The sequence below is a fragment of the Triticum aestivum genome, chromosome 6D (assembly GCF_018294505.1).
Source record: "Triticum aestivum cultivar Chinese Spring chromosome 6D, IWGSC CS RefSeq v2.1, whole genome shotgun sequence".
Classification (NCBI taxonomy): domain Eukaryota; kingdom Viridiplantae; phylum Streptophyta; class Magnoliopsida; order Poales; family Poaceae; genus Triticum; species Triticum aestivum.
Genome location: NC_057811.1, coordinates 474,686,860 through 474,700,611, shown reverse-complemented (window position 1 = coordinate 474,700,611; position 13,752 = coordinate 474,686,860). Strand labels below are relative to the sequence as shown.

At 44.4% G+C, this 13,752-nt stretch overlaps 1 protein-coding gene across 1 annotated transcript in view; it reads right to left on the bottom strand.

Moving 5' to 3' along the window:
* LOC123142744 (uncharacterized) overlaps window positions 1-13,326 on the bottom strand; it is a 40,342-nt gene extending 27,016 nt beyond the window's left edge. The window contains exons 1-3 of the mRNA XM_044561512.1: window positions 13,162-13,326; window positions 13,038-13,093; window positions 12,473-12,617 (exon numbers count right to left, since the gene is read on the bottom strand). Of these exons, the coding sequence (XP_044417447.1) occupies window positions 12,473-12,617; window positions 13,038-13,093; window positions 13,162-13,326 (366 nt within the window). The remainder of the gene's footprint in view (window positions 1-12,472; window positions 12,618-13,037; window positions 13,094-13,161) is intronic.
* Window positions 13,327-13,752: the final 426 nt, after the last annotated feature.

Sequence of the window (13,752 nt, the reverse complement as noted above, 5' to 3'; positions counted from 1 at the left end):
CTTTGAAGTTCTTTGTGTTGGTTGAATAGATGAATCTGAGATTGTGTGATGCATATCATATAATCATACCCACGGATACTTGAGGTGACATTGGAGTATCTAGGTGACATTCGGGTTTTGGTTGATTTGTGTCTTAAGGTGTTATTCTAGTACGAACTCTAGGATAGATCGAACGGAAAGAATAGCTTCGTGTTATTTTACTACGGACTCTTGAATAGATCGATCAGAAAGAATAACTTTGAGGTGGTTTCGTACCCTACAATAATCTCTTTGTTTGTTCTCCGCTATTAGTGAATTTGGAGTGACTCTTTGTTGCATGTTGAGGGATAGTTATATGATCCAGTTATGTTATTATTGTTGAGAGAACTTGCACTAGTGAAAGTGTGAACCTTGGGCCATGTTTCCTAGCATTGCAATACCGTTTGTGCTCACTTTTATCAATAGTTACCTTGCTGTTTTTATATTTTCAGATTACAAAAACCTATATCTACTATCCATATTGCACTTGTATCACCATCTCTTCGCCGAACTAGTGCACCTATACAATTTACCATTGTATTGGGTGTGTTGGGGACACAAGAGACTCTTTGCTATTTGGTTGCAGGGTTGCTTGAGAGAGACCATCTTCATCCTATGCCTCCCACGGATTGATAAACCTTAGGTCATCCACTTGAGGGAAATTTGCTACTGTCCTACAAACCTCTGCACTTGGAGGCCCAACAACGTCTACAAGAAGAAGGTTGTGTAGTAGACATCAACTATCATTATTAACTTTGCATCTTTTGGCTTCAGTATTATGAATATGTGTATCACTACGATCGAGATTCAATAAACCATTCACCTTGGGTGTATGACCATTGAAGGTTTTATTCATGTAAACAGAACAACAATTATTCTCTGACTTTAAATGAATAACCGTATTGCAATAAATATGATCAAATCATATTCATGCTTAACGCAAACACCAAATAACATTTATTTAGGTTCAACACTAATCCCGAAAGTATAGGGAGTGTGCGATGATGATCATATCAATCTTACAACCACTTCCAACACACATCGTCACTTCACCCTTAGCTAGTCTCTGTTCATTCTGCAAATCCCGTTTTGAGTTACTAATCTTAGCAACTGAACTAGTATCAAATATTGAGGGGTTGCTATAAACACTAGTAAAGTACACATCAATAACATGTATATCAAATATACCTTTGTTCACTTTGTCATCCTTCTTATCCGCCAAATACTTGGGGCAGTTCTGCTTCCAGTGACCAGTCCCTTTGCATTAGAAGCACATAGTCTCAGGCTTAGGTCCATACTTGGGCTTCTTCACTTGAGCAGCAACTTGCTTGCCATTCTTCTTGAAGTTCCCCTTCTTCCCTTTGCCCTTTTCTTGAAACTAGTGGTCTTGTCAACCATCAACACTTGATGCTTTTCTTGATTTCTACCTTCGTCGATTTCAGCATCACGAAGAGCTTGGGAATCGTTTCCGTTATCCCTTGCATATTATAGTTCATCAGGAAGTTCTAGTAACTTGGTGATAGTGACTAGAGAACTCTGTCAATCACTATCTTATCTGGAAGATTAACTCCCACTTGATTCAAGTGATTGTAGTACTCAGACATTATGAGCACATGCTCACTAGCTGAGCAATTCTCCTCCATCTTGTAGGCAAAGTGCTTGTCAAAGGTCTCATACCTTTCGACATGGGCATGAGTCTGAAATACTAATTTCAACTCTTGGAACATCTCATATGCTCTGTGGCGTTCAAAACGTCTTTGAAGCCCCGATTATAAGACGTAAAGCATGGTGCACTAAACTATCAAGTAGTCATCATATCAAGCTTGCCAAACGTTCATAACGTCTGCATCTGCTCCTGCAATCGGTCTGTCACTAGCGGTGCATCAAGGACATAATTCTTCTGTGCAGCAATGAGGATAATCCTCAGATCACGGATCCAATCCGCATCATTGCTACTAACATCTTTCAACTTAGTTTTCTCTAGGAACATATCAAAAATAAAACAGGGGAGCTAAACGTGAGCTATTGATCTACAACATAGATATGCTAATACTACCAGGACTAAGTTCATGATAAATTTAAAGTTCAATTAATCATCTTACTTAAGAACTCCCACTTAAATAGACATCCCTCTAGTCATCTAAATGATCACGTGATCCAAATCAACTAAACCATGTCCGATCATCACGTGAGATGGAGTAGTTTTCAATGGTGAACATCACTATGTTGATCATATCTACTATATGATTCACGCTCGACCTTTCGGTCTCCAGTGTTCCGAGGCCATATCAGCATATGCTAGGCTCGTCAAGTTTAACCCGAGTATTCTACGTGTGCAAAACTGGCTTGCACCCGTTGTATGTGAACGTAGAGCTTATCACACCCGATCATCACGTGGTGTCTCGGCACGAAGAACTGTCGCAACGGTGCATACTCAGGGAGAACACTTATACCTTGGAATTTTAGTAAGGGATCATCTTATAAAGCTACCGCCGAACTAAGCAAAATAAGATGTATAAAAGATAAACATCACATGCAATCAAAATATGTGACATGATATGGCCATCATCATCTTGTGCTTTTGATCTCCATCTCCAAAGTACTGTTATGATCTCCATTGTTACCGGCATGACACCATGATCTCCATCATCTTGATCTTTTATCAACATGTCGTCACATGGTCGTCTCACCAGCTATTGCTTTTGCAACTACTGCTATCGCATAGCGATAAAGTAAAGCAATTACATGGCACTTGCATCTTATGCAATAAAGAGACAACCATAAGGCTCCTGCCAGTTGCCGATAACTTTAACAAAACATGATCATCTCATACAACAATTTATATATCATCACGTCTTGACCATATCATATCACAACATGCCCTGCAAAAACAAGTTAGACGTCATCTACTTTGTTGTTGCAAGTTTTAAGTGGCTGCTACGGGATGAGCAAGAACCTTTCTTACCTACGCATCAAAACCACAATGATTTTTTGTCAAGTATGTGCTGTTTTAACCTTCAACAAGGACCGGGCGTAGCCACACTCGATTCAACTAAAGTTAGAGAAACTGACACCCGCCAGCCGCCTGTGTGCGAAGCACCTTGGTAGAACCAGTCTCGCTTAAGCGTACGCGTAATGTCGGTCCGAGCCGCTTCATCCAACAATACCGCCGAATCAAAGTATGACATGCTGGTAAGCAGTATGACTATTATCTCCCACAACTCACTTGTGTTCTACTCGTGCATATAACATCTTCGCATAAACCTGGCTCTGATGCCATTGTTGGGGAACGTAGTAATTTCAAAAAAATCCTACGCACATGCAAGATCATGTTGATGCATAGCAACGAGAGGGGAGAGTGTTGTCCACGTACCCTCGTAGACCGTAAGCGGAAGCGTTATGACAACGCGGTTGATGTAGTCGTACGTCTTCACGATCAACCGATCCTAGTACCGAAAGTACGGCACCTCCGCGATCTGCACACGTTTGGCTCGGTGACGTCCCACGAACTCACGATCCAGCAGAGTGTCGAGGAAGAGCTTCGTCAGCACGATGGCGTGATGATGATGACGAAGATGAAGCTACCGGCGCAGGGCTTCGCCTAAGCACTACGACGATATGACCGAGGTGGATTATGGTGGAGGGGGGCACCACACACGGCTAAGAGATCAATGATCAACTTGTGTGCCTATGGGGTGCCCCCTGGCCACGTATATAAAGGATGGAGGGAGGAGCAGGCCGGCCCTCATAGGGCGCGCCCAGAGTGTGGAGTCCTACTAGGACTCCCTAGTCCTAGTCCTAGTAGGATTCCACCTCCCACATGGAATAGGAAAAAGGGAAGGGAGAAGGAGAAGGAAGGAAGGGGGCGCCCCCTTTCCCTAGTCCAATTCGGACCAGTCCATGGGGAAGGGGCGCGGCCAGCCTTGAGGCCTTTCTCTCCTTTCCCGTATGGCCCATTAAGGCCCAATATGAATTCCCATAACTCTCCGGTACTCCAAAAAATACCTGAATCACTCGGAACCTTTCCGATGTCCGAATATAGCCTTCCAATATATCGATCTTTACATCTCGACCATTTCGAGACTCCTCGTCATGTCCCCAATCTCTTCCGGGACTCCGAACAAACTTCGGTCATCAAATCACGTAACTCATAATACAAATCGTCACAGAACGTTAAGCATGCGGACCCTACGGGTTCGAGAAGTATGTAGACATGACCGAGACTCATCTCCGGTCAATAACCAATAGCGGAACCTGGATGCTCATATTGGTTCCTACATATTCTACGAAGATCTTTATCGGTCAAACCGCATAACAACATACGTTGTTCCCTTTGTCATCGGTATGTTACTTGCCCGAGATTTGATCGTCGGTATCTCAATACCTAGTTCAATCTCGTTACCGGCAAGTCTCTTTACTCGTTCCGTAATGAATCATCCCGCAACTAACTCATTAGTCACATTGCTTGCAAGGCTTATAGTGATGTGCATTACCGAGAGGGCCCAGAGATACCTCTCCGACAATCGGAGTGACAAATCCTAATATCGATCTATGCCAACTCAACAAGTACCATCGGAGACACCTGTAGAGCACCTTTATAATCACCCAGTTACGTTGTGACGTTTGGTAGCACACAAAGTGTTCCTCCGGTATCCGGGAGTTGCATAATCTCATAGTCATAGGAACATGTATAAGCCATGAAGAAAGCAATAGCAATATACTAAACGATCAAGTGCTAGGCTAACGGAATGGGTCAAGTCAATCACATCATTCTCTAATGATGTGATCCCGTTAATCAAATGACAACCCGTGTCTGTGGCTAGGAAACTTAACCATCTTTGATTCAACGAGCTAGTCAAGTAGAGGCATACTAGTGACACTCTGTTTGTCTATGTATCCACACATGTACTAAGTTTCCGGATAATACAATTCTAGCATGAATAATAAACATTTATCATGAAATAAGGAAATAAATAATAACTTTATTATTGCCTCTAAGGCATATTTCCTTCAGAATCTCGATAGTAGTGATACACATATTCATAATATTGAAGCCAAAAGATGCAGAGTTGATAATGATAGTGTAACTTATTTGTGGCACTGCCGTTTAGGTCATATTGGTGTAAAGCGCATGAAGAAACTCCATTCTGTTGGACTTTTGGAATCACTTGATTATGAATCACTTGGTACTTGCGAACCATGCCTCATGGGCAAGATGACTAAAACACCGTTCTCCGAAACAATGGAGCGAACAACAGATTTGTTGGAAATCATGCATACTGATGTATGTGGTCCGATGAATGTTGAGGGTCGCGGCGGGTATCATTTTTTTCTCACCTTCACAGATGATTTGAGCAGATATGGGTATATCTACTTGATGAAACATAAGTCTAAAACATTTGAAAAGTTCAAAGAATTTCAGAGTGAAGTGGAAAATCATCATAACAAGAACATAATGTTTCTACGATCTGATCGTGGAGGAGAATATTTGGGTTACGAGTTTGGTCTTCATTTGAAACAATGCGGAATAGTTTCGCAACTCACACCACCCGGAACACCACAGCGTAATGGTGTGTCCGAACGTCGTAATCGTACTTTACTAGATATGGTGCGATCTATGATGTCTCTTACTGATTTACCGCTATCGTTTTGGGGTTATGCTTTTGAGACGGCTGCATTCACGTTAAATAGGGCACCATCTAAATCCGTTGAGACGACACCTTATGAACTGTGGTTTGGCAAGAAACCAAAATTGTCGTTTCTTAAAGTTTGGGGCTGCGATGCTTATGTGAAAAAGCTTCAACCTGATAAGCTCGAACCCAAATCGGAGAAATGTGTCTTCATACGATACCCAAAGGAGTCTGTTGGGTACACCTTCTATCACAGATCCGAAGGCAAGATATTCGTTGTTAAGAATGGATCGTTTCTAGAGAAGGAGTTTCTCTCGAAAGAAGTGAGTGGGAGGAAAGTAGAACTTGATGAGGTAACTGTACCTGCTCCCTTATTGGAAACTAGTTCATCACAGAAATTTGTTCCTGTGACTCCTACACCAATGAGTGAGGAAGCTAATGATGATGATCATGTAACTTCAGATCAAGTTACTACTAAACCTCGTAGGTCAACCAGAGTAAGATCCGCACCAGAGTGGTACGGTAATCCTGTTCTGGAGGTCATGTTACTTGACCATGACGAACCTACAAACTATGAGGAAGCGATGATGAGCCCAGATTCCGCAAAATGGCTTGAGGCCATGAAATCTGAGATGGGATCCATATATGAGAACAAAGTGTGGACTTTGGTTGACTTGCCCGATGATCGTCAAGCCATCGAGAATAAATGGATTTTCAAGAAGAAGACTGACGCTGACGGTAATGTTACTGTCTACAAAGCTCGAGTTGTTGCGAAAGGTTTTCGACAAGTTCAAGGAGTTCACTACGATGAGACCTTCTCACCCGTAGCGATGCTTAAGTCCGTCCGAATCATGTTAGCAATTGCCGCATTTCTTAAAGAAGAGTTGTATATGATGCAACCAGAAGGTTTTGTCGATCCTAAAGGTGCTAACAAAGTGTGCAAGCTCCAGCGATCCATCTATGGACTGGTGCAAGCATCTCGGAGTTGGAATATATGCTTTGATGAGGTGATCAAAGCATATGGTTTTATACAAACTTTTGGTGAAGCCTATATTTACAAGAAATTGAGTGGGAGCTTTGTAGCATTTCTGATATTATATGTAGATGACATATTGTTGATTGGAAATGATATAGAATTTCTGGATAGCATAAAAGGATACTTGAATAAGAGTTTTTCAATGAAAGACCTCGGTGAAGCTGCTTATATATTGGGCATCAAGATGTATAGAGATAGGTCGAGACGCTTAATTGGACTTTCACAAAGCACATACCTTGATAAAGTTTTGAAGAAGTTCAAAATGGATCAAGCAAAGAAAGGGTTCTTGCCTGTGTTACAAGGTGTGAAATTGTGTCAGACTCAATGGCCGACCACAGCAGAAGATAGAGTGAAAACGAAAGGTGTTCCCTATGCTTCAGCCATAGGTTCTATCATGTATTCAATGCTGTGTACCAGAGCTGATGTGTGCCTTGCTATTAGTTTAGCAGGGAGGTGCCAAAGTAATCCAGGAGTGGATCACTGGACAGCGGTCAAGAACATCATGAAATACCTGAAAAGGACTAAGGATATGTTTCTCGTTTATGGAGGTGACACAGAGCTCGTCGTAAATGGTTACATCGGTACAAGTTTTGACACTGATCCGGATGACTCTAAGTCACAAACCGGATACATATTTGTATTGAACGGTGGAGCTGTCAGTTGGTGCAGTTCTAAGCAAAGCGTCGTGGCGGGATCTACGTGTGAAGCGGAGTACATAGCTGCTTCGGAAGCAGCAAATGAAGGAGTCTGGATGAAGGATTTCATATCCGATCTAGGTGTCATACCTAGTGCATCGGGTCCAATGAAAATCTTTTGTGACAATACTGGTGCAATTGCCTTGGCAAAGGAATCCAGATTTCACAAGAGAACCAAGCACATCAAGAGACGCTTCAATTCCATCCGCGATCAAGTCAAGGAAGGAGACATAGAGATTTGCAAGATACATACGAAGCCTCTCTCACGAGCAAACATGATCAGCACCAAGACTCCATGGGTGTTAGAATCATTACTGTGTAATCTAGATTATTGACTCTAGTGCAAGTGGGAGACTGAAGGAAATATGCCCTAGAGGCAATAATAAAGTTGTTATTTATATTTCCTTATATCATGATAAATGTTTATTATTCATGCTAGAATTGTATTAACAGGAAACTTAGTACATGTGTGAATACATAGACAAAACAGAGTGTCACTATTTTGCCTCTACTTGACTAGCTCGTTGAATCAAAGATGGTTATGTTTCCTAGCCATAGACATGAGTAGTGATAATCCCCAAGTGCAGGGAATCATCGTAGCAATTCTCAAAGGTGGAAGTAATAAGTATGGAGTGTCGAACCAACAAGGAGCTAAAGGTAAGATCAATATTCTCTCAAGTCCTATCTGCCACTGATACGACTCTACGTACACCGAACGTTTGCTTCCAACTAGAAACGAGAAATAAAACTACGTTGTGGGTATGAAGAGGATAGCTTTGCATGATATCGGAGAGCTAAAACATAAAAATAGGTTCTGTTATCATTAAGTTAGAATATATTACTAAATATTATAAATAACGAGTGTGGAATAATGATGGGTCGGTGTGCGGAATTATCCTAGGCAATTGTTAACAAGACCGGTAATCACTATTGCAATTTCATATGAGGGAGAGGCATAAGCTAACATACTTTCTCTTCTTGGATCATATGCACTTATGATAGGAACTCTAGCAAGCATCCGCAACTACTAAAGATCATTAAGGTAAAACCCAACCATAGCATTAAAGCATCAAGTCCCCTTTATCCCATACGCAACAACCCCCTTACTCGGGTTTATGCTTGTCACTCAAGCAACCCACTATAAGCGAATCATGAACGTATTGCAACACCCTACAGCGGGAATCCCTCACGCTTGCGCGACACGGAGGGCACCATAGGACAGCACCAAAATAAAACATACAACTCACACCAATCTAGATCATCAATCAACCCAAAGACAAAGGATATCTACTCAAAACATCATAGGATGGCAACACATCATTGGATCATAATATGTGGCATAAAGCACCATGTTCAAGTAGGGATTACAGCGGGGTGCGGGAGAGTGGACCGCGTAAAAGAGATGAGGATGGTGATGTTGATGAAGACGATCACCGCGGCGATGATTCCCCACCCGATGGCACTCCGGCTCCACCGAGAGAGAGGAGGAGAGGTTCTCCCCCTTGTGCTTCCTCCTCCATGGCCTCCCCCCTGGATGGGGACAGATTCTCCCTCTGGATCTTAGCCTTCATGGCGATGATGGCCCCTCCGGGATCCTCCTCCATGGCCTCCGGTGATGATGGCCCCCTCCGGCAGGGTGCCAGAGAGGGCCTAGATTTATTTCTCGTGGCTACAGAGGTTTGCGGCGGCAGAACTTCCGATCTAGGTTATTTTCTGGACGTTTCTGTATTTATAGGAATTTTTGGCGTAGGTCTCACGTCAGGGGGGTCTCCAAGTCGTCCACGAGATAGGGGCCCACGCCCAGGGGGGTGGGCGCGCCCCCCACCCTCGTGGACAGCCCGGGACTCTTCTGGCCCAACTCTTTTACTCCAGGGGCTTCTTTTGGTCCATAAAAAATCATCAAAAATTGGCAGGTCAATTGGACTCCGTTTGGTATTCCTTTTCTGTAAAACTCAAGAACAAGGAAAAAGGAGAAACTGGCACTGGGCTCTAGGTTAATAGGTTAGTCGCAAAAATCATATAAAATAGCATATAAATGCATATAAAACATCTAAGATGGATAATATAATAGCATGAATACTTCATAAATTATAGATACATTGGAGACGTATCAAGTTGTCATTTGATTAACGGGATCACATCATTAGAGAATGATGTGATTGACTTGACCCATTTCGTTAGCTTAGCACTTGATCGTTTAGTATATTGCTATTGCTTTCTTCATAACTTATACATGTTCCTATGACTATGAGATTATACAACTCCCGAATACCGGAGGAACACTTTGTGTGCTACCATACGTCACAACGTAACTGGGTGATTATAAAGGTGCTCTACAGGTGTCTCCGATGGTACTTGTTGAGTTGGTATAGATCAAGATTAGGATTTGTCACTCCGATTGTCGGAGAGGTATCTCTGGGCCCTCTCGGTAATGCACATCACTATAAGTCTTGCAAGCAATGTACCTAATGAGTTAGTTGCGGGATGATGCATTACGGAACGAGTAAAAAGACTTGCCAGTAACGAGATTGAACTAGGTATTGAGATACCGACGATCGAATCTCGGGCAAGTAACATACCGTTGACAAAGGGAACAACGTATGTTGTTATGCGGTTTGACCAATAAAGATCTTCGTAGAATATGTAGAACCAATATGAGCATCCAGGTTCCGCTATTGGTTATTGACCGGAGATGAGTCTCGGTCATGTCTACATAGTTCTCGAACCCGTAGGGTCCGCACGCTTAAAGTTCGGTGATGATCGGTATTATGAGTTTATGTGTTTTGATGTACCAAAGGTAGTTCGGAGTCCCGGATATGATCACGGACATGACGAGGAGTCTCGAAATGGTCGAGACATAAAGATCGATATATTGGACGGCTATATTCGAACACCGGAAGTGTTCCGGGTGATTTCGGAGAAAACCGGAGTGCCGGAGGGGTTACCGGAACCCCCCGGGGAAGTATTGGGCCTTAGTGGGCCTTAGGGGAGAGAGAGGGCAGCAGCCCTGGAGGTGGCGCGCCCCCTCCCAAGGAGAGTCCGAATTGGACTAGGGGAGGGGGGAGCGACCCCTCTTTCACTCTCCCTCTCCCTCTCTTTCCTTCCCCCTTCCTCCTCCTACTTGAACTAGGAAAGGGGGAGTCCTACTCCTACTAGGAGGAGGACTCCTCCCCCTCCTTGGCGCGCCCCAAGGCCAGCCGGCCTCCCCCTTGCTCCTTTATATACGGGGGCAGGGGGCACTCTAGAAGCACAACAGACATTGTTCTTAGCCGTGTGCGGTGTCCCCTCCACGATAATCCACCTCGGTCAGATCGTCGTAGTGCTTAGGCGTAGCCCTGCACCGGTAGCTTCATCATCACCGTCATCACGCCGTCGTACTGACGAAGCTCTTCCCCGACACTCTGCTGGATCGTGAGTTTGTGGGACGTCACCGAGCCGAACATGTGCAGATCGCGGAGGTGCCATACCTTCGGTGCTAGGATCGGTCGATCGTGAAGACGTGCGACTACATCTACCGTGTTGTCATAACGCTTCCGCGTACGGTCTACGAGGGTACGTAGACAACACACTACTGGAATCAGCTACTTTGCCGTCTGCCACGGCAAACGGCAAAGGCAAGGATGGCGGACGGCAAAGGCCTTTGCCGTCTGCCGCGGACGGCAAAAGGCTCCGGCAAAGTAGGCATCGGCAAAGAGCTTCTTTGCCGTCTGCTTTTTAAAGCGGACAGCAAAGGGGCCTTTGCCATCAGCGGCAGACGGCAAAGAAAGCCGACGGCAATAAATACGCTATTAGTCCGTTAGGCGGCTAATGGCAGCCTTTGCCGTCCGCCGCTGACGGCAAAGACGGCAGGCTCTTTGCCATCTGCTGGCAGATGGCAAAGAGACCAAATAGGCATTAATTCTGTTTCTTCTTATATCCATTCATTTTCACAGAAAATCAAACACACACACACACACACACATACACACACACACACACACACACACACACACACACACACACACACACATATATATATATATGACCAATATAGGATATCCAACAGATGTTACCAATAGTAGCAAGTTTCATCCATACATATACATAGTTTCATCAATATTACACAGTTTCATCCATAGGTAGCAAGTTTCACAAAGTAAAAACAAAAACTAAAGACAAGCACTCCATATCTGAAATTACAAGAAATGACCTAAAACTAAATATCTATTTTCCTAGGCAGCACACACTTGACCACCATAGCAGCTTGCTGGACCGTTGTATCTGTGGAGCGCAAAACAGCAGTCAGCCTGATTAGAAATTTGAAGGAGAGCAGTGCTAGTTTAAGAGTTATGAACAAATAGAAATGGTGCATAAATTCCTATTATTCAACAAACATAAGTTATTTCCAAGTGAAACACGGGGCAATGTTATCCACTTCAAAACAGAACAGAACACACAGGTACACACATCGTCAAGTTTTTTCCACAAATGAGTTACTGATTGAGTTCAAGAAATGACCAAGGGCCTAATTGGTTCACAGGACCTAAAAACTCATAAATAGGAAAATCACTGGGTTGCAATGTCATGCCCTCTCTTGATACAATATGATCGACAGGATGTTTGAGTGCATCATAGAAAACCATAGGAGTTTTTCAAGGCCGCATATTACAATCATATGGAATAATTTGAAGCAGAGAGGCCCCAAAAGGGGAAATCATGCTGTGTGGGAAAAGAGAATACCATTCACCGCAATGAAAAATATAGCATGCCAGAATCATTATTCTAGAGCACATATCCGTACCAAAACATTTATAGTGTTTCCAACTCTTCAAAGCATGTGAGAACACTATGAGCACAATCAAATTGAGTTATCTAGGCAATTTGACAATCAAATGGAGTTAACACGGCCCCAGCGTTAGGGATTTAGTGACGGCAGCAGTCTGCCAGCCGGCTTCCTCAATAGAAGGGACAGACCCAGTGCTAGAAGCAGAACAAGAACGTTGATACACAAGATAAGCACAAGCCCTTGAGAGCAGTCTGCTTGGCAGAACAATTAATTAACCTCTAGAAGCAGAAGAAGCACGTTGATAGACAAGTTATTATGAAGAACCAACCTTGAGAGCGGTCTGCTTGCGCAAGATATCATTGGACTTGAACATGACTACGGCAATCCAGATCATGACGAAGAAACCAACACAATATAAACTCAATTGGAATGAGGAACTCGCCATCATCTTCTGACCAAGAGGCATCAAGTACCTAGACAAAAAAGTAAGAGCACAATAAGATACAATGTATGCCGGTGGACATGTTTAACAGCAAGAAAACTACCCTATGAATAGCATAGTTAAATGTGATTCCTCCTAGTAGTATGTGTTCTATTATTCATAGTGATGAGAGCCCGAGACTATGCCAATAATGTCCAGAAAGAAAAGGTCTCCAAAATGTAGCATTATTTCAGTAGCAAGATTTTATTTTCGGAAATAGGTTTATCCGAGGAGCGTTGACCTTCGTCACATACTGTAATACACACACTTCATTTGTTTTTAAGAAACTTGAGATTAGTGTTGGTGCTAAAACAAAGCCCACCAAAATCCTCTTTCAGCTAAAATACCAATTCACGTACTAGCTAGCATCACTAGTTAAGCAAACAGATTTATCACTTGTAGCAGCGCTGACCAAATTGCCACGGCAGCAGAACCCCAGCCATATGAGTACCCTGTCTTAAATCTAGACTATACCAATTGTGCAACTGATATTGAGATTTCAGAGGGCGGGCGCAGCAGAACGGCAAGTGCTATACCTTCACATTGGGGTCCCTGAGGTTGGCGTGCAACCACTCAGCGGACACAACAGGCTCGGTCTGCGGCACCGCGTGGACAACGCCCGACGGGGCATTGGCGGTGGCGGCCTTCGAGACGGCCGAAGACGTGGCATTGAAGCGCGCGGCGATCCCGAACCGCGTCATCCACGGCGACAGCGACGCCCCGCACCCGAGCTCCGCCGCGCGTGCCCATCCGACCCTGCGAGGGCAAAGAAGACGACGATGGAGGAGCTCCTGGACGTCTTGGCGCGGCGAGAGGGAGCTGGTGGCCGCGGGATCGACGAGGCCATGGCGACAGGGCAGCGAGTGCGGGCGGATCTGAGCGAGGGAGACAAGAGTGAGGGGAAATGGTGACGTGGCAGCGCGCACCGGCGGGCGGAGGCGAGGTGGCGCAGCGGCGCGGGGTCGGGAGGCTCTCGGCTGTGGGGCGGGCGTCGTCGAATCCCGCCGGAGCTCGCCGGAATCGGCCGGCGTAGCTTCTCGCGGGAGGGAGAGGGAGAGACGAGCGGGAGAGAGAGAGGGGTGGGCGGAGAGAGAGGGGATAGGGATAGAGGAGGTGGGGCAACGGCG